The 21,918-nt window shown below is 41.0% G+C and overlaps 1 protein-coding gene across 2 annotated transcripts in view; it reads right to left on the bottom strand.

Moving 5' to 3' along the window:
- Positions 1-4,108: 4,108 nt before the first annotated feature.
- The window catches only part of GRHL1 (grainyhead like transcription factor 1), a 25,446-nt gene continuing 7,636 nt past the window's right edge, over positions 4,109-21,918 (bottom strand). Inside the window, exons 2-16 of one of the 2 annotated variants that reach the window (XM_069975721.1) lie at positions 21,585-21,771; positions 20,773-20,837; positions 20,171-20,558; positions 19,915-19,991; positions 19,639-19,795; positions 19,234-19,345; positions 19,065-19,159; positions 13,975-14,133; positions 13,521-13,605; positions 11,414-11,553; positions 11,249-11,286; positions 10,563-10,651; positions 8,934-9,019; positions 8,302-8,366; positions 4,109-5,616 (exon numbers count right to left, since the gene is read on the bottom strand). In XM_069975721.1, the coding sequence (XP_069831822.1) occupies positions 5,502-5,616; positions 8,302-8,366; positions 8,934-9,019; positions 10,563-10,651; positions 11,249-11,286; positions 11,414-11,553; positions 13,521-13,605; positions 13,975-14,133; positions 19,065-19,159; positions 19,234-19,345; positions 19,639-19,795; positions 19,915-19,991; positions 20,171-20,558; positions 20,773-20,837; positions 21,585-21,771 (1,858 nt within the window). In that variant the 3' untranslated portion in view covers positions 4,109-5,501. The remainder of the gene's footprint in view (positions 5,617-8,301; positions 8,367-8,933; positions 9,020-10,562; positions 10,652-11,248; positions 11,287-11,413; positions 11,554-13,520; positions 13,606-13,974; positions 14,134-19,064; positions 19,160-19,233; positions 19,346-19,638; positions 19,796-19,914; positions 19,992-20,170; positions 20,559-20,772; positions 20,838-21,584; positions 21,772-21,918) is intronic. The other variant, XM_069975722.1, reaches the window with a different exon arrangement.

Below are 21,918 nucleotides of genomic sequence, written 5' to 3'. Positions count from 1 at the left end.
TTGGAAGTCTATAGAGGACAGACAGACAGAAGGACAGACAGACAGACAGACTTTGATTTTTATGATATAGATATATATATTAAAACTTTATCATTTTCTCTGCACTTTCTTTGGCACTGACCCCCATTATGGCATCTTGTCCTCAGCTGATCATTGTCTATATTACACGGAGTGATATCTGTCTAAATGGACCTGATTGGGCAGATAATCGCCCATGTAATAGGGAAGCAAACAGGCACTGATCACAATAACCTGCGGTGCCGCCGCAAGGCTACATTAGTTTTGCAGTCAGGTTGCACGATCATTCATGCAGCCAATTGAATTCTTTGTTATCTACCTCTGAAATCACAAAAAAAAAAAATTTGTTTGTGCATATGTAACCTTCTTACTACTTTCTGGTTTCCAGAATGCATTGCTTTCCCTTAGATCTCCATCCCAGCCCACCCACCCTGCCTACTTCCCTCCCACAGCACTCCTACCATTTCCCCACCCAAAGCAGAACCATTCAGTACACTGCAGACTATAGCTCTGCAGTCAGTAAATCTGCAGCACCTGCTGTGTCATTGCCTGTCTGCTCTTTGTGTAGCATCATTCATCACAAGGCAGCATGATGTATACACCTCATTCCTCACCAATGTCCCAATAAAGATATATATTAGAGAAGCTAAAGCTTGTAGTTTTGTAACAGATGGAGGGTTGTGAGTTTGACATCCATGAGATAGATAAGGCATGTCCAAACTTTTTTCGAAGAGTGCCAAATTTGATGAAAGTTTATTGAAAACGGCATACTTTTTATACTTAAAAAATCCTGGGGCACACCACCAACCAAAATGGCCCAAAATGACACTAAAACAGTACATATTATACATATAGTTAATAATATAGATTCTAAATGTATTTATACTCACTCAGTGTGAAACCTGGGCCTGTTTCGATAAACACAAAAGGGATATCCCTGTTTCTCTCACCCAACCCCATGTTTCTCTCCCCCGTTTCTCCCCCATCCCCACGTTTCTCTCCCCCCTGCTTCTCCCCCATCCCCATGTTTCTCTCCCCCCCTGCTTCTCCCCCATTCCCATGTTTCTCTCCCCCCTGCTTCTCCCCCATTCCCACGTTTCTCTCCCCCGTTTCTCCCCCATCCTCATGTTTCTCTCCCCCCTGCTTATCCCCCATCCCCATGTTTCTCTCCCCCCTGCTTATCCCCCATTCCCATGTTTCTCTCCCCCGTTTCTCCCCCATCCCCATGTTTCTCCCCCCCCTGCTTCTCCCCCATCCCCATGTTTCTCTCCCCCCTGCTTCTCCCCCATCCCCATGTTTCTCTCCCCCCTGCTTCTCCCCCATCCCCATGTTTCTCTCCCCCCTGCTTCTCCCCCATCCCCATGTTTCTCTCCCCACTGCTTCTCTCCTGTTTCTCCCCCATCCCTGCTCACCTTCCTTGAGATGCTCACCGCGGGCGCCGTCCCCCTCACCTACTGGCGCGGACGTGCTCCTCCAATCAGGGGAGACCGGGAGCAAGGTGCGTGGCGCACCACGCTCCTGGTCTCCCCTGATTGGAGGAGCACATTGTTAACGCCAAATTCTGACCCCACCATCCGAATGTCGCAGCAGAAATCGAGACTCATCAGACCAGGCAACGTTTTTCCAATCTTCTACTGTCCAATTTCGATGAGCTTGTGCAAATTGTAGCCTCAGTTTCCTGTTCTTAGCTGAAAGGAGTGGCACCCGGTGTGGTCTTCTGCTGCTGTAGCCCATCTGCCTCAAAGTTCAACGTACTGTGCGTTCAGAGATGCTCTTCTGCCTACCTTGGTTGTAACGGTTGGCTATTTGAGTCACTGTTGCCTTTCTATCAGCTCGAACCAGTCTGCCCATTCTCCTCTGACCTCTGGCATCAACAAGGCATTTCCGCCCACAGAACTGCCGCTCACTGGATGTTTTTTCTTTTTTTGGACCATTCTCTGTAAACCCTAGAGATGGTTGTGCGTGAAAATCCCAGTAGATCAGCAGTTTCTGAAATACTCAGACCAGCCCTTTTGGCACCAACAACCATGCCACGTTCAAAGGCACTCCAATCACGTTTCTTCCCCATACTGATGCTCGGTTTGAACTGCAGGAGATTGTCTTGACCATGTCTAAATGCCTAAATGCACTGAGTTGCCGCCATGTGATTGACTGATTAGAAATTAAGTCGTAACGTGCAGTTGGACAGGTGTACCTAATAAAGTGGCCGGTGAGTATATATATATATATATATATATATATAAATAATCTATGTCTCTGTATATCACATGGAGATGGTGATATAGGCTGTAGGGAGCAGGAGGAGATAGTGACATCACTCAGGATGGGGCTATATGTCGGAGACAAGATCCAGCCAAGCACCCCAAAACAGCAGAGGATGATGTGTTGTTTATGGAGAGAGGGAGGAGCTGGGGAGCTGCTGAGACAATAAAAAAAAATACACAACTTCCTGGAAGAGATAATTTAAGCAATATCACACAGAAGCCAGACTTATTAGTGATAACACTATATTAGCAAGTTTTATATCTTGGAGCAATAGTTTTCATACTGGAGAACCCCATTATGTATATCTGCTATTTGATGGGGTGTCACTTTTTATTGTTATGTACAGTTGTGATGTTGTATATCTGTGTTTTAATGTAATAACCTAAATGACAAAAAAGCTATTGGAACACACACACACCCCAACAGAAAGCATATGAAATATGCATGAAAATGTCTTTTTACATGAGTGCCTAAACAATGTGCTGAGTTATACTGAAGATCAAAGTGTTCACTTTACCAACAGCACCACCGCAGGAGATATAAGGCATTACATATTTCTGATTTAAAGTAATAAGCTTTACATGCAATGCATTATGTGCTGGGTCCTCCAGAGGGAGAGACACTCTTTTGCACCTAAATTACACTCAGATACGATCACTTGTAGTGACAGCAGCTGCCGCAGTGTTTTTCTGTTTTCCTTATAGCAGAGGAATCTACATTTTGTCACATAGAAGGCTACGAGTAAATGGACAAGGAATTTCCTCACTTGAGTTCACAATTTTCCATGCACTATTCCGAAATAAAGCGGAAACTATGTGGATCTCACCTACACCCCACAGAAAAATCCAAGTGGAAATCTGTGGTGTGGATTTCAATCTGCAGCTTGTCAATACCTTTGTGGATTTTGTCAAATTTTTCCGCAGTTTACTTTAATTTGAAAGGGGGGGGGGGGAGGAGGCTTTTTTTTTTTTTTATAATATCCTCTATTTTAAATTTTATCTTCAAGACTTAAGTGCCATTCTTCTTCTTTGGATTTACTGTTGAATAAAGTCTAACGCATTTCAGCTGCATAAAAACGGTGTCTGGAATTACAAAGCCACTTTAGATACACGTTGAAGTGGTTATCTTGGAATGAAAAAAACATAGCTACTTTGTTCCAAAAACAGTGTCACGCTTGTCCTCAGGTTGTGTGTCATAATACAATTCAGTTCCATTCAAGGTGCATTCTAGAGAAACAAAAATGTCAACTGGTGTCAGAAAGTTATACAGTTTTGTAAATTGCTTCTTTAAAAAATCTGAAGCCTTCCAGTACTTTTCAGCTGCTGTATGTCCTGCAGGAAGTGGTGTATTCTTTCCATTCTGACACAGTGCTCTCTGCTGCCACCTCTGTCCATGTCAGGAACTGTCCAGAGCAAGAGGATTTCTGTACAGATTTGCTGCTGCTCTGGACAGTTACTGTCTCAGACAGAGGTGGCAGCAGAGAGCACTATCAGACAGTGAAGAATACACCACTTCCTGTAGGACATACAGCAACTGAAAAGTACTGAAAGGCTTGACATTTTTTTTTAAAATAGAAGTAATTTACAAATATGACACCAGTTCATTTAAAAACTTTTTTTTTTTTAACCAGAGTACCCCTTTCATTTCAATAGAACCAAGCTGCAATACCACCCACGAGACATGAGTGGTTCTGTTTCTATGAAGAAAGCAGCAATTTTTTTTTCTAATTCTGGAGAACTCAATTATTGTGTGATTGGGCAGAACTGCAAGACCAAAAGACATCCTAATACACACATACAAAACAAAAACACCAACACGTCAGAAAAAAGTTATATAAAATGTATTATTTAGTTAAAAATCATACATGTCAGAAAATGGAATGTAGATGTCGTACTTGTACCAATTTACCTATGAACCACATACTTTTCCCGCATTGCATTACACTGTAACAAATAAGATTTTCACTTTTACACATGATTTTTAAAATATCCCTGAAGCAGAAAAAGAAGACCCTTTCTCTATTTTACGTTTTTGTGCCAATATAAAAAGTCACTTAAAAAAAAAAAATAATAATAACCAAAATATATAAAATTTATATACAAAGAAACCAATTCCAGGATCTATACATTGAGAAATATAATAATAATTATTGGTTGGGGTTATCAGCCTGGGACTGGAATGGAAAGCATCCTATTATTAGATTAATATTGGCTTGAGAGGCTGTACCAGATGAAGAACAGATACAGCACCCCAGATGGCCAAAAGTGGTATTACATCCCAATCAAAAATTCAACTGTTTAAGAATATGGACCTAAACATGGAGATCCCTTATTGCTGCCATCATGGAATCATTGACTGATGACTGACTGATGGCAAAGGAGCAGGAGCAAAAAGTTTTTCCCCAAACTGAAAACTAAACAAAAAACTTTGTTTTGTGAACTGGGCCTGAAACACTGTCAACTATAACGTTTAATGTTTTGAGCAAATGGGTAGATGATCTCACAGTTATAAGGAGGTAATACGAAATTACTTGTTTTGAATGAGAAGATTGTACAAAGGGAAATGACTTTCTGTACTATTGTCAGATTTTTAAAAAGTTTTTGATTTTTTTTTTGTCAATGTGCTTAGGGTTGAACCTAATAATAACTGCCTAGAAAATGGTCAAGCAGTTGTAGGTTTTTCTAACCATGTAGTGTTCATCCTGTGGTGCGTTTGTTGCACAAGTCACAGCCCCTTCATTTGGCACCACACAAAATAAAATAATTAAAAAACAAAACAAAAACATATATCCTCACCAATATCCACATGCATACTAGAATTCTATATATTATATATATGTAATAAGCTCGGATGTATGTACACATATACAAAAAAAGTTACAAAAAATATATTGCACTTCTTATATACATAGTTGTTGGGTTTTCAGACAAAGCCCATTTTTGTTCTTCACATACAAGGGCGTTTTTAAAGGCTATTTTGTCAGGACGTAAAGCCCGCCCCGTTGCCACTTTGTGTTGTGCTGTAGGCTCTTCTCTGCCCAATTTGACCTTCTCCTTGACAGAACACCTCAAACCTTTAGAAAATGGTCACGTCTTGAGGGACACGACATTTTGAGGGACACTCGAGAACAGTTTCGTTTCCTACAAGAAGGTTGACCCGTTTTTTTTGTAGGTGAACATTAGGCCTTCATGTCCAGTATAAGGGCACTGGGTGTAAGCTTAGATCTCTGTGAGTGTCAGCTTGTACGATCCTCCGGACTCTTCTATCTGCAGCTGGAACGTGTCTTCATTGGAATAGTGTCTGATTATGTTGTCGTCCATGTTAACCAGAATTCTAGAGAAAATAAACAAATAAAGGAAGAGGGTCAGTAATGATTTAATGTGATAACCACTCCACTCTATAGTATCAGTATAGTATGTACAGTATGTTACTCTATAGTATCAGTATAGTATGTTACTTTATAGTAACAGTATAGTAAAATTTCTACTTTTTTTTTTTAAAGCTATTAAAACACTTCACCTTACCAACAGCACTAGAGATGAGCGATCCAGCCGCATTTCTGGTTCGTATGAATCAGAAATCTCGGCGGCTGACTCCCGCTGTCTGTTCCCTCCGTGCAGCGGGTGGATACATCGTAAGGAACGCCTGGAAAACTGGGATATTGGCATTGGCTGTATCCCAGTTTTCCAGGCGTTCCTTACGATGTATCCACCCGCTGCACAGAGGGAACAGACAGCGGGGGTCAGCCGAAGAGATTTCTGATTCATACGAACCAGAAATCCAGCTGGTTCGCTCATCTCTAAACAGCACCACCGTAGGAGATATAAGGCATTACATCTTTCTAATTTAAAGTAAGCTGTACATGCAAAGCATTATGTGCTGGGTCCTCCAAAAGGGAGAGACACTCTTTGCACCTGGTCAATATAGTCTGCCCTTTTAGTATTAACTTCCTTATTACCTCAGGATAGATATATGTTAATTCCAGGCATGTTCTCCACTTATTTAAAGAGTCACTGTCGTATTTTTTTTTTTTTTTGCAGAAATCAATAGTCCAGGCGATTTTAAGAAACTTTGTAATTGGGTTTATTAGCCGAATCTGCCATTATCTGCATGTAAAAAGCCTTTTCCCAGGTCCCCCCCTCCTTCCTCTTTTTCATCCACTGAAAATTGTGACTTGTTGCAGGAGTCGTACCCTGTCTGCTCTAGGGAGAGGGGAGGGGGGAGGAGGAAGGAGGGAGTTAGCCGGCAGCAGAAAGCAGATAACAGAGGATTACAGGCACGGAGCTGGGTGACAGCTGTAATCCGAGCTCAGACAGGTCACTGGTGACTGTCACAGGAGATATCCCGTGAGGGATTTGTAGATTAACTCTTTGTTGTCCTGTTTTGGTCTTTTCTTTAGCTTTCTCCATAGGAGAACAATGAAGACAGGGGGGAGAGCTTCAAACTGCTTTTTCATGATAAAAATGCATTTTTCGGATAATAAACCCAATTACAAAGTTTCTTAAAATCGCCTGGACTATTGATTTCTGCAAAAAAAAAAAAAATTCACGACAGTGACACTTTAACTACATAATTTATTCACACTATTAGTTTAATTAAAAAAATATTTTTTTAATATAAACTTTGTATATATTATAAAATATATTTATTAATATCTTACACACACACATATTTATATATATATATATATATATATATATATATATATATATATATATATATACACATACACACACATACATTTAATAGAAAAAATATATTTTATAATATGTATAAAATTTATATATACTGTGTGTGTATATATTATTATTATTTTTTTTTATTAAACTAATAGGAGGCGATTTATCAAACATGGTGTAAAGTGAAACTGACAACTCCGAAGAAGTCCTGCCAAATATGTCTTACAGTGCAACATATGAATCAAGGAACAACAAAAAGATTGCACAAATGGAATAGAAAAATATAACAAAAATATTAGAAATTATGAATTGATAAAATTACACAGAGTATAGTATGGGATAAAACACAGAAGTCAAAACCAGGCGGGGAGGAAGATATCAGCGTGGCATGTGTCCGTGAAAACCCAATTAAATTTAGTGGGTGAGGTAATTGTTATTGCAACAGCACCATATAGTGGTCATATAGTGATAGTGGTCATATAGTGATCTGTGTTCCTTATGTTTGTGTATATATATATCTGTGGTAAATGAATTAAGTCCATTAGCTCCTGACGAAGTGAGCGAAACGTACGTCGGGCTTTTGTGCCAGGCGGGTGGTAAGATCTCAGTGTGGTTTTTTTTCTGTGTTCACTAAGTTATTTGGATTATGGATATAATGTACTGAATCACTGTTTGGGTTTTTTTTTACCAATACTTTCACTGGGATTAACCTGTGGAGGGGTTGCACACAGCCCCCCTCTTCTTCAATGTGATTTTCTTTGTAGCCAAGGAATTTTTCTAGTCACTTCCCTGGGTTTGTGTATTTGGCTTAAAGCTTCTATACCATTAGTGACCACTATATGGTGCTGTTGCAATAACAATTACCTCACCCACTAAATTTAATTGAGTTTTCACGGACACATGCCACGCTGATATCTTCCTCCCCGCCTGGTTTTGACTTCTGTGTTTTATCCCATACTATACTCTGTGTAATTTTATCAATTCATAATTTCTAATAAAGATTTTTGTTATATTTTTCTATTCCATTTGTGCAATCTCTTTTGTTGTAAAGTGAAACTGGCTCAGTTGCCCCTAGCAACCAATCAGATTCCACCTTTCATTTCCCAAAGAGTCTGTGAGGAATGAAAGGTGGAATCTGATTGGTTGCTTGGGGCAACTGAGCCAGTTTCACTTTACACCAGGTTTGATAAATCTCCCCCATAGAGTTTAAGATAGATAGATAGAATAGATAGATAGAATAGATAGAAAGTGAGGGGCAGAATGAGGAGGAAATAACATGGTGGAATAAGAAGTATGAAAAAAAAGGTCCCAAAGTCCCAAAGCTCATTGGACTACTTACCCCTTTTTACATTTCTTGAAGATTTTTCCAATTTTCTCAAATGGAACTTCATATTTTTCAGAGATCTGAGGAAGAATAAAAAAAGGTGTTTACTTCATTTTCTGTTTTATGTCAACTTGAGTTTTAATAATGATTTTAACACTAAAACATGTTTCACCATCTATCTTATCCAGGGCATAGGCTGGTGATGCTAAGTAATTTAGGTAGGCTCAGGCCTCATGCTGTTATTAAGTAGAAGTCCACTGCCTAGTACATCACAGTACCAAATCGCCTGGAGATTTCTTTTGATTGTCCCAGTCAAGGGTAAAAGGTATAAAAGACCTGTACTCACCTACCCTGATCCCTTGCTGTTGTTCTAATGGTCATCCCACTTCACAGCACTTCCCGGACTCTGTCTAGACACATGGAAGCAGAGACCAGGAAAATGCTGTGCAGTGGTATGGGTATTGTTGGAATGGCAGTAGATCAAGGCAGGCAAGAACAGGTCTTTTATTGCGTTTACACCATTTTGAGGTAAAAATAATACCACAGACAACCTCTTTAGGAACTTTTGGCAAGTTTACTCAACACTAAATGAAGAGTCATCAGGGTCCTTTCTGGGAAATCACATGGCATAAATTTAGAGTACTTACCGCTTCCATCAATCCTTTTAGTGATGGAGATTTCAGCATGAGGGCATCAAAGACTTCTTCAGCTTCTCTCCTCACATATAAGAGCACTGAAAGGGCAAAGCAAAGGGAAAATTTTAGCCCACCATAAAAAATAAAAAAAATAAAAAAAAAATAAAAATGATGTTGTGGGAACACAGCCTTAGGGTACGTTCACACTTACCGGATCCACAGCTTATTTTCTGCTGCGGATCCGCAGCAGATTTCATTTCAATAACTGAACACAGCATCAAATCTGCACCATCAAATCTGCTGCGGATCCTGTAGGTGTGAACACACCCTTAGGGCCCTATTCCACCGGACGATTATCGTTTGCATAATCGTTAACGATTAACAATCTCAAACGACCGCTATTGCGAAAGACCTGAAAACGTTCACTCATTTCCATGGAACGATAATCGTTACTTATGATCGTAATTGCGATAGTTTTTTCTTCGCCATTTCTTCGCTATTGCGTTCGTATCTATTGCGAACGACGTCTTATTCAACGCGAACGATTTGTGAACGTTTTGCGAACGAGCAACGATAAAAATAGGTCTAGGTCTTATAAAGCGATCAACGATTTCTCGTTCGATCGTTAATCGTTAACTGCATTTCAACCGAACGATTATCGTTTAGATTCGAACGATTTAACGATAATCTGAACGATAATCATCCAGTGGAATAGGGCCCTTAAGGTAGTGTCACACACGGATTTTTTTTTTTTTTTTTTTTTTTTTTGAAAATGAAGCAGACTTTCTGGAGCCAATCCCAGAAGTTGATCCATCAAGGAGAAGTATAAGGTCACATTCACATAATCCGTAGTTTAGTCTGTAATTCCCAATCTGCAATTACGGACAGATTTAGGGCCCATCGATTTCAATCTGGCAGTTTACACTGTCTGCAATTCACAAAAATTGGGTCCCCAAAAATTACTGACAAACTCTAGTACAGACTGTAGTTGCGGGACAGATTGTCCCATAGAAGTTTATGGGAGTGTCCACAATCTTTGCAGATCTGTAATTTTTATATATGAGAAGTCAGCAAATCCATAAAAAAATACAGATGAGTAATTTTAAACAGTTCCCGCTTATTTACTTATCACCTTTGCTTATACTACCTAATCTGCCATGAAAAATACCTAAAGGCCCTATCACACGGAACGATTATCGTGCGAAAAATCATTTGAATTTAAACGATAATCGTTCTGTGTAATTGCAGGCAACGATCGAAAAATCGTTCGTATGTCGTTGATCGTTGATTTAGATCTGAACCTAAAATTATTGTTAATCGTTCACTGTAATTCCACGTTCGTTCGCTCAAGTTCTGCGTTTTTTCACTAATCGTTCAGTGTAATTGCACATTGTTCATTGTTTTTCTAGGATCAGAAGGAATAAACCATCATAGTAACAACCGCAATAACGATCATAGTAACGATCGTAACTAACGATTATCGTTCTGTGTAATATGGTGAACGATTTCAGGTTAACGATAACAATCTCGTTTGCGATCGTTTATCATTAAAAATCGCTCAGTGTAATAGGACCCTAACAGAATTTGGTCTGACTGAGCATGGACATAAGGCAAGAAAAGGCGGACTAAACCTAAAACTACCTCTCTTTGGCTCGTCCACCCTTGGCATCTTGGCAGGAGGTGCGGCGAAGTCCTCTTCAGATGTGAAAGGTAATCTCTTCATCCCCGAGCTGTAACCGGCAAAGATAAGGAAGACATTTCAGTAAGATAAATACATAGGGACATGGCCATTCTATATAACCTATAGCTCACTCTCTCAGCATAGTTTTCTTTACGGAAATATTGGCCTGTTTACCCAATAATCATAATATGTAATAAAGCCCTTAGATATCAATGAGACATATCAGAAAGGAGCTAATGTGGTCCACTCTATTTCTAGAATGACAGGGCTCACTGTTTAAAACGGGTGTTCACTCGAACATAAATTTTCATATGTTGCTGCCCGTGGTGAGACTTATAATTCATTCCATACTTGTTATCTATTCAGTTATCTATTCAGTCTCCTTCCCCCATTTCTGAGCTGCTGGAATGAATTGTTAGTCTCACCATGGGCAACATATCAAAAGTTATGTTAGAGCGGAATAGCCCTTTAAGGAGTTGCCTGTGTCATAGATAAGATTGTGATGCTGTATATTACAACACTGTGGCCCCTTTATCTTAGCTACTGATGGGGACCACATGTCGGACTCTTTACCATCACCTAAGATGGAGAGCCACAAGTTGGGGAATATTAAAGAGAAAAGTCTTAAGAAAAGCTTCTAACTCACCTTTCACCTTCCATTTCCTCTGAAGTCAGTGGGAGAACCTAGAGTAGGCGGGGGAGGGGGAAATCTCATTAAAAAGAATACAGAGGCTTTTATTCCTATCTGTGTACATGATACTAATATACATAAGATGCCCATAAGGTGCCCACCACAGCACCAAGTACTTACATGAGTGGTGCGCTGGAGATTGGCAAAGTGGACATCTGGGATGAACAGGACGGGCTGGGTGTCCAGGTCCTGCATGGGTTTGAACACGGTGATGTCCGTCCTCTTGTGGGAGGGGAGCAGAGCCCCTTTCACATCAGTAACTATAGAAAACAAGGACATCACAATCAGATGATGGCGTCCCCTCTCTTCACTGCAGTCTGGTTACTAGTATATACTGTGCAATTGCTCCCGGACATAGAGGAAAAAGACAACTTAGGTTTACTTCTAGTTCAAACAGGACGGTAACAAATCCCTTGGTATAAAGTGTCCCAATCACAGCTCACACACCAATAAAAATTATACAGCAAACAATACATGATACTTTTTCACAACAGTTTACAGCAGTACAGTCATAGGGGAGGGGGATTCACACACTGCAGACACTTCAGTGACCGTCCTATTCACCTTCCCACTGTCACGCGGCTCCATTAGAATCAATGAAGCCGCATCACAAAGGGGAGGGGATTATCACACTGGGGGCCGGCAGGCCCACCCCTGGGGCTTCATGCCATGAAAATGCCATCTAATCTATTGGCAGACTGTTGTAGAGCAGGAGGAGCCGAGTAGATTGATATATATTACAGTAAGAAAAGATTCAGTATAACATGTAATTTATTGATTCAAAACGCTAATCTTTCCAAGAGTCCAGTGGGTGGTCCAATCATTATATATATGCAATATTTTCCTATAAAGATATATATCAATTTGCTCAGCTCTTTCTGCTTTATAACATGATGCTGATACAGTAGATAGCATTTTCATGTTGCCAGAGTCTTTAAGTTATTACTGCCCGTATAGTATAATGGAGCAGTTCTGTACAAACAAATAATAACGGTACATGAAAAGTGTAAGGGTCCTATTCCACAGGCCACTAGGGGCTCGATCAATAATGTAAACGAGAGCCGATCGTTTAATGGGCCTATTGCATGGCCCGATAATCGTTACCGATGTCCTTGCAGCTCTTGTTTAAACACCATACATTACCTACACATGTTGCCGGTCTTCTCCTGTGCTCCTTCTTCCTTCCGGCCCCGCGCGCAGCAGCAGCTTCGGTGCGGCCAGTCTGAGCTGACAGACCGCTCAGCCAATCACTGGCGGAGGCGGTCCTGGCCAGTGATTGGCTGAGCGGTCTGTCAGCTCAGACTGGCCGCACCGAAGCTGCTGCTGCGAGCGGGGCCGGAAGGAAGAAGGAGCACAGGAGAAGACCTGCAACATGCTTAGGTAAAACATGGTGCTTGTGAGATCGTCGGTTGTCCGCCGTGCATCGCTATTCCACGCAGCAGTGCGAGGTCGCTGCCCGATGATTTTAGGTTCAAACCTAAATAAACGATCAGCTGATAACACAATCGGCTGATCGTTGTCTCTATTCCACGGAGCGATAATCGGCCAAATCGGGCCAATTATCGCTCCGTGGAATAGGCCCCTAAGTCAGGATACGCAGGAAATGTACAGTTATAACAGCTGGCATCTGTGGCGGTGGCATCCTACACTCTTTGCATAGGCCACTATGCTGCGGTCGTGACACATCAAGCATAGATTAGTAGTGATCTAGTTGGTGGGCGCTACATCTGTATACCGCACAATCACTTTCATAGACCAAACGTAGTGTATTAGGGACTATGTTTCATCTCTTTTTTTGAATGTATACTCTTATTCAACTCAAGCGTGAAACTTTTGAGTTCCACAAACTAAAAGTCTACATAAAATGGACCCAACATAATCACTAATAGACCATGCTCAGTCCATTAAAATGAATGGGGCTACCACGGCATACATCAGCATACCTTTCTGCCACCATAGATGGACTCCAATTTCATAATGTCAACTCAGCATTAGAAATAATAAAATATACAAGCTACGACTGTTATGAAGACACATTAAGTAATTTTGTTGGACAAGAATTTGGGACCTAGCAGGTATAAAATTACTTTACAGGTTGAACTGTAATGTATTGGATCTATCTATCTATACTCTATGGAGGACACCTCTTTAGATCTTCTATCGGGGGTCTAAGAATGGGACAAGAGTAAGGAAAAGGATTTCTTGTTCCTGTATCATTCTTACTTACAATTCATCTGGGAGGTGGGCTCAGTACACTTGCCTTTTCTCTTGCTCTGCTTACGTTCCTCATCTCTTATTTTACGTTCAGCTCCCTAAAATAGATAAAAATTTAAGTTAATCTTATTGGTACTGTGGAAAAATTTAGCATGTTAAAATCGGTAACAAATTGGCAGCTTTAATTTTGAATTTTAAATATGTATAGATTGCCATTTGCCCATGTCCATGGGGGCCGGTGGACAGAGACCATTGACAGCAGGGAAGTGTGAATGGCATCTCCCTGCTTGTTCTCCTGATCGGTGGGGAGTCTCCAACCAATCAAAACTCTTGAATTTTTTTTTTTTTTTTTTTATTATCGACATATAATTTTAATTTTCTTTTTTATAGCATTATTAGAATCGCTAGAAAATTCAAAATGAATCCAAATAATTGCGATTTTCTCTGCATTAAATGCGCAGCCTTACCTTATCACAGAAGACTTTTATTTGGCAATAGGCCCTGTGGATGGGCTTGTTGCTTCTATTATTGTAGCTGTAGGTGTCAATCTGAATATTGAGAGGCAGCCCCTTCACCCCCTTCTGGGAGGAGAAATCCGTGCTCAGACAGTTCACAGAAATAAAAACCTGAGAAATGAAGAAAAAAAAAAAAACCAAGAGTAAAACATTAGAATTCCATGTAAAAACAAATGCATTAGACCATCGAGGATTTTTTTTGTACAGTATGTCATCATGGGGGCAGTGTTCACACTTTCAATAAGATTCAATAGAATTCTATTACAGGAAAATCTACTCCACAGGTGTCAAACCTGCGGCCCTCCAGCTGCTGCAAAACTACAATTCCCATCATGCCAGAACAGCAGCCAAGCACGATGGGAATTGTAGTTTTGCAGCGAGTTTGACATCGTGTGTAAACTCATTTCATACATACGTCAAAGCAAAAACGACTTTAACCTAAGGAGTGATGATAAATTCAAATGGAATGGTATGGAAGCCAAAAGAATTGCCCTTTGCACTAAAGTGAAAAAAATTAAAAATAATAAACACACACATTATATATATATATATATATATATATATATATATATATATATATATATAAAAATCAGGACTATGGTAAACGTTATGTCTACTACTTGGCACAGTTCAGATCACACATCCATTTGCACCATCAGAATACGGCCGGATCATTATCCTTCACCTCCTCCCTAATCACCTAAATTATCCTTAATTTAATCGCCGACACCCTAAAGAAAAAAAAAAGGGCATTATCCTTCCACTTTACCTAGAGTAATCCCTTTCCTAAGAATGAATTATTCACGCTACAATTACCCATACTGCGGATACAGCCGGAATAATGACAGGACTTACACAACAGTAGACAGGGCCTCATTACTGTTGTGCAGATGGAAATATCCCGCTCTATGGTAACTTACAGCCAAACAAGCGGACATTTACAGCTCAAATTCTCAAGGTTTAAAACAGGCATTTGGCCCTCCAGCTGTTGCAAAACTACCATTCCCACCATGCCTGGACAGCCAAATCTTTAGCTTTGGCTGTCCAGGCATGATGGGAATTGTAGTTTTGCAACAGTAGGAGAGCCGGAGGTTCCCCATTCCTGGTTGAGAAGATACAGCATGCAGAGACCTTGCTCCGCTATTATAGTTAGAAAATGTGCCACCCATTGCAAAAAAAAAAAAAAAAAAATGCATTAGAAGTTGTGCATATGAGAATATGGATATCTACCGTATATAGTAACTATAAACTTTATTTGAAAGTGATGTAAAAAGTAGAGGGGTTGTCCATTTTACAGCAGATCCTTGAGGATTCCAGCAATGGGACATGACACAAGTTGCATTTTGCACTGGAAACAAGTGTTTGATTTGTCTGCAGCGCCTCTACAGGAAAAATAAGGTATTACACAGTCCTCACTAACACAAATAGACTGTCTGTGTAATGTATGGATGTACCAGGATCTCCACTTTTCAGGCTATGGTCCCTTTTTAAAAAATTTTTAGCTACTTTTGAAGTTATAAATCTTAAAAATGGCGTAAAAATACTGAGTGTGAACACAGACTAAAGCGACCTTCTGTTCTATTAAGCAGATGTGGGTGTATGAAGGACACCCGCATCTAATAACTCAAAAAAAGAAGGTCCCACTATTACACCTATGTAAAATAATCTAACTGTATGAATATACATAGGATGGAATTGCCCCAAGTTTATCAATGTTCCTTGATACAATAAACACAAGAACATTAAGGACAGCAGAAAATCTGGAGGAAGTAGTGAAGCGAAAAGCAAAAAATGTGGCAAGCCATTTCTCGCTGTTGGAAAAAAAAAGGCCTACCTGAAATATAGAGATAAAACAAATCTGTGGGCTGGACAGACTTCAAGAAGTGGTCAAACAGGTTAGTGAAGTCATCCGTAAGTGACATTTATAGGTAATAAGCTATTGCCCTAGTATAGGCCCAACCCCAAGAAACAATCCTCAAAGTATCTTCAGCTTGTTTGGCAAGATTCTTCCTTAGACGTCTAACAAAAGCAAAGAACACTGCAAAATCACAATAACCCGGTTCATCTTCATTCCACCGACATAGTGAAACAAACATAGTAATCTGCCCGATCGTGTTAGAGGAGTTCATCCATGTACAAAATGCCTCTTGACTTCCTATAGAAGGACTAGACACATAAGGTCTGTAGGCTTCCCAGTCCGATCGGTCACTGACTGATATTTGCCCTAAAGTTTGACCAATATTACCAATACTACTGCAATTGGTACAATGAAGAAAGCAGATGCGGTTGTTACTGGGCAAATAGAGAAGGTATGGTTGGTTTAGATTGGCCATCAATCATCATAGGCATTGTCATTTCATAAAGGTAACTTTGCTCCTCAGTAACTTAAACGAACAAGGGTAAAATTGCCTGAGGGTCAAACTGTTATTCTTGCTTGTAAGGACCACAATGAGCTCCAGGCCTTTTAGTGGTGGTATGGGCTGGTGGAAACTAGCACCAACCAGTAGACCTCTGGGACCCACACGTCTCTGTACAGCCCATATTACCAACGTTCATCGGTGTATTATTCTATGTAAAAAAACTTATACTAAAATAACTAATATAAAAGTCATGGTAACGACCATACAGACAACCCCCAAATCAGGTTGTCCCTTTCCGCATGAGAGTAGGGAGTCTCAAGGATTGACAATCACAACCTGAATCTACATACAGAATGTCACAGCTTATAAATAATATGGCCCCCTCCCATTACACACAGTCACCCGTGTGCTGCCTCTCCCATTCAGTTTCACAATCTGAACTACATAGGAGCCTTTATAATACCACAAAAAAAAAAACAGGCAACACCTTGTTTTAAGAAAGGGCGTTTCAATGGTGCGGTACGGCTTTAAATTACATACCTTGATGTTCCTAGTCACAGGACCAAGCCAATTAGTGGCTAATGAAAAGCAATGAATACAGGGTGACTACACACTCAGCATTAACTATTTCACGCACAGGCGTTTGTGACAGGTGATGGAGGCTAGAAAACATCTATGACATGCTAAAAATAAATTCCAGATTGGTTGTGGTGCAATTCTGGAAATGAATGGTGGAACAGGAGTCAATTATTATGTATAGAGGCAAATAGGCCTGGACTGGTGCTTCCTAAGGAGTTGGATGACAAATCCCAATGGTGTTACTGGTATTGGGGAAAAATAGAGCAGCAACGATAGTGTACCCAAGCAGAACCAAATGGCTCATTAGAACAGTACATTCCCATAGTGTGGCTGAAGCTATGCCCACATGGGATGCTCAATAGCCACACAATTTGGGAAAAAGTACAGCAGTTTTACTGGCAAAATGGTAAATTCACTTCATCATCTATGGCGTGACAACACAAGTGGTCCTACATTATCAGTAACCGTTATCCCCCCCAGACATGGCTGTCATGTTCATGTCTTCTATAAAAAGAAAAATGGGATAGGAGTGAGCCCCATCCAGAAAGGTGCTGGCTTATCTCTCCCAGAACAAAAGGGTCAGGTAGTAAAAACTTTAACAAGCCTATCTCTCCTGTTTCTGATAACCAATATGGCAGCCATTACAGTTCCCAGGGGGGCTGTCAGTTTCTGACACTTGCTAAATGGCAAAGTAATATGGCCGCATATGCATGAACAGTAGAGGCAATGGAAGAGAGGAGTCACAACTAATAACTAAAGCTTTGTCAACAATGAAATGTAGATGGGAGTCATTCACAAATTCTTGCCATGCAATAGAAAAGGAGATGGGCTCAACCAGTGTACGGCTCCCGGTCTTCCAGGGCCCGTTAGTAGCACATGGGCCCAACCAGGATACCGCCCCATCAATTGCAGGGCAATAGACATCACAAAAACAGCTGTTACTTGGGCCATGGCACCGGTGATCAGCCAGCCTTACCCTTACAATATAGCGGCCATACATCATGGCTGCGGGCAGTACGAGATGCCAGCCTTACTCTTACAATATAGCGGCCATACATCATGGCTGCGGGCAGTACGAGATGCCAACCTTACTCTTACAATATAGCGGCCATACATCATGGCTGTGGGCAGTACGAGATGCCAGCCTTACTCTTACAATATAGTGCCCATACATCATGGCTGTGGTGCTAGCTTTACGGATAGTAAACTAATCACAATCTGTGTAATATAAAAAATGATCATTGTTCTTTAAAAGGTCTCCATGAAGGGGTTAATCCACCTGCCTATAACAAACTTTTCCTTTTTTTCCCCCCTCTCTTTGTATTCGGTAAACTGATGGGAAAGAAAGTTCAACAATCCTCGCAGTGTTTGTTTATGGACTCTCCCAGGCATTCACCTCATCGGCTCCTTACAAGTAACCTGCCGGGCCCTTTGCATAAGCGCTCGCCAACAATAGTCAAGCCTCTGCGTGCAGCAATTCAGAAAAAGAAAAAAAAAAAAAAAAACACGGAGTCTCATTTCAAGGGATCACCCTCTGAGATGCTGGCCGTTGCCATTGTCACGCTCTGCCCTGCCAACTCTAGTCCGTTAGATATTAAACCTGAAATTTTTCCTTAGGTACAGCACCATATCTGTCCATGCTTGGTACTACAGCTCATCCCTATTAAAGTGTATGAGGCAGAAGTGCAATGCCAGACACCAACCAATGAATGGTGCTGTTTTTGGACCTAATGGTCATCCTTCCTATGAACCAGACCAAGCTTAGCACAACCATAGTGGTCACCAGAGGTGTCATCCATTCATTAAAATGGTTCCACAAAATAAAAATGTGATTGAAACCCAACAATTGTACTACAATCTATAAAAGGTCAAGCAAAAAACAATATGGCTTCCATTACAGCTTCCATGGGGGTTTGTCACCCAGATTCCTCAAGAGCTAACCTGCCATTTGTGACAGCAGAACCATTCTCTGACAGCCTGCACTTAGGGAGCCACCACAATAAAGCACAGAGCCGTTAATAACAGCGTAGGCCGAGGATAAACACTACACGCCCTTATAATTACGGGACAAATGTAGCAATATAAATGACGGCTGACACATACCTTGCCTTCATCATTCAGGTCCCAGGTGAAGGAGATGGCGTTGTAGGCGATCTCCTCAATGTTGCTGATCGTGTTGAAGCTTTCCTTGTAATCCGCTGTAAGAGAACCGGAGAGGTCAGGGAAAGTCTGGAGGAAGTTGGGTAATCGATGTATAGGGAATATCTCTCACCTATATCGATGCATCGCTGTTTGGCAGTGTGTTGTCTAGAATGCCAATACTTCCAGTGGCGAAGCTGGTCTTCTCGGCTTTTATCATCAGCAAATACTACCATGATGACGCTCTGAAAGAGATGGCGATATAGGAGGTTTATAGAAGCACATATAGTATACATCTGGACAACTAAAATTAACGGGGCTTATCCTCCCTCCTATCTGCCTTCAAGGGGGATAGGCAGTACTTTAAAACACATAATATAGTCACCCAGTCCTGCTAACATTGGCACGTTCAGTCAACTTTGACCTAAAACAGGTGTCCATAGCCAAGAGTAACCGCCCAATACATTTACATAAATCACCAATATTATTTTTGGTATAGCATTCCCTTCTGCCCCAATGAACTCCAGCCAACTCTTACCCGAACTTTGCTGATGGGATGGTGGATGCCTTTATTACTGCCAATTTCCTTCAATGTGATTGGATAAAACTGACCCTTGTTCAGGTAGGTCATAGTGCTATCTCCCGGCTTTGGTCGGAGAGATTTTGAGGCTTCAAGGGTATATTCAAAATTATTCCTGGATTTAAGAAAAACAATCAAGAAGTTTAACATGACACCACCGCACAATGCAGAATTTGACCTGAAAAGTAATATTGATGTGTAAATAAAATCTTAATAAAAAAAATAAAATCTTACCCAGCAACAGGATCAAACACGTAGTCTTCAGAGCTTACACTACTCATCCGTAGGTTGAGGTCAGATGGAAAAAAAACCTGATAAACATAAAAAGAGCATATTACTAGGGGAAACCCTCAAATACTAAAACATAAACTGGAAAATAATAGAAAGATATTATATCTGGAAATCTGTGTTGCTGCCTAACAACAGAGAAAGATGTATAAGACATGGATCCATTCAAAATACTCTAAAGGTCCTCTAGGTGTCTCCTTACCTCCGGGACATCTTCTTTGAATGACTCAGAGAACGTGGAGTCGGGGGTCCTCCTCTGAGAGTTGGGCGCTTGGTTGTTGGAGGTGTAGTGGTCGGAAGGGACGTTCCGATCAAAAGACACAATGCGTTCCACGGCCTCTGAATGGTATACATTTGGCGGGATGCCCACTGTGAAGCCGTGGCTCTGGGATTCTGTCTTGATGGCATGAGTTGGCATTGATGTAATAGAGACTGTGGCAGTGGTGTCTGGGGCGGCCAGGTGACCCCTTTTGTCCAGGTGATTGGTCACTGGCAGCAAGATGTTAAAGGGCACGTGGGTTTTCAGGACCTGAACTCTGTTCTCACCGTTGCAAATCAATGGGGAATCGTTGACTTGCTGCATGCCGTTCCTGGAAGGAGATACAAGACATCATTTTTAGGCCTTTAATCTTCAAGGCCAAGGCTGGTGGTGATGTCAATATGAAGCGTGAATGGGTCGGGTCCTCCAGGCCTTGTCCCATATGCACTAGGTGTCTGCCAGGCTCTTATCTCACCCACAGATAAACTGAATGGGAAAGTTTATTGAGGTGTCAGAAATGCCATAGGCGAGTGTACCTTACCAACCTTTTATTGTGTTCTGCCTCTGTGTGTTCATGGTCCTTGGAGGAATTTCTCCTGTCTCTGGGAACCTGGAAGATAGACATAAGCCTTTATGTATATCTGGATAAAGAGGTGACCGGGAGATGAAGCTCATCATTGCAATGAATGGCAACAACTACAATGCCGTGTTCATGGAACGTCACAAATTCTTAAGAAAAAAAAAAACAGCCCAGTATGTCTGGAAATGGCACAAGTACTTTCAATAGTTAATACAGCTCTAATAAATTGTCTCTATAATCTACGTACACATATTTAACCCCCTTCACGCTGCTTGGCCGGGCCTGTGCCACCGCTTATGACCTCGCTGCAAAGTCTATAAAAAGCAATGACTCACGTATCTTGTGTTTTGAATGCAAAATCCCAGCTATGAGAGACTTCACGCTAGAGAAAAATCTACCTAGGTCACAAATCGATATTGCAGCCCGTAACAAAAGAAAAGGAGGTGAAATGGTGCAAATGGCTAAATTGATGACGTAACGGAGCTCGCTGGAATTTTCTCACTATATGACGGCCAATATGTTCTAGTATATGTGTCAACGATACATATCTAAGCTAAATGATCAACACACAGGACTATGGGGGAGATTTATCAAACGTGGTGTAAAGTGGAACTGGCCCAGTTGCCCCTAGCAACCAATCAGATTCCACTTTTCATTCCTCACAGACTCTTTGGAAAATGAAAGGTGGAATCTGATTGGCTGCTAGGGGCACATGGGCCAGTTTCACTTTACAGCATGTTTGATAAATCTCCCCCCATGTGTATAAGGTAACAGTACCTTATAGTAGTCATAGAGGAGACCCAGTGCGGCAGCACTATCCTCATCTCCATTGATGCTCATCATGGCTTTGGTGGCTGCCGTCAAGGGATTTTCCAGGAAGGACTTCCAAGCCTCGTCCTCGCTGGTGTAGGACCGTCTCTGCTGATAAAGAGAGTCATTCTGAAGCACCAACACCGGCCGTTTACTAGAACGAAAAGGGAACACCATGTTAATACAAGAACAAATAGTGCATAGAATAAGATGGTCATCTATAGCCGCAATGTTATCAGAAGGCAACAACATGTCCTGAATAACAAAAACTCCAAGCAGTAAAAGCACAAAAGAGAACACC

This window comes from Dendropsophus ebraccatus, chromosome 6 (genome assembly GCF_027789765.1).
Source record: "Dendropsophus ebraccatus isolate aDenEbr1 chromosome 6, aDenEbr1.pat, whole genome shotgun sequence".
In the NCBI taxonomy this organism is placed as follows: Eukaryota; Metazoa; Chordata; class Amphibia; order Anura; family Hylidae; genus Dendropsophus; species Dendropsophus ebraccatus.
Note: the sequence above shows the minus strand (reverse complement) of the source record. Positions and strands in the feature narration are given on the sequence as shown.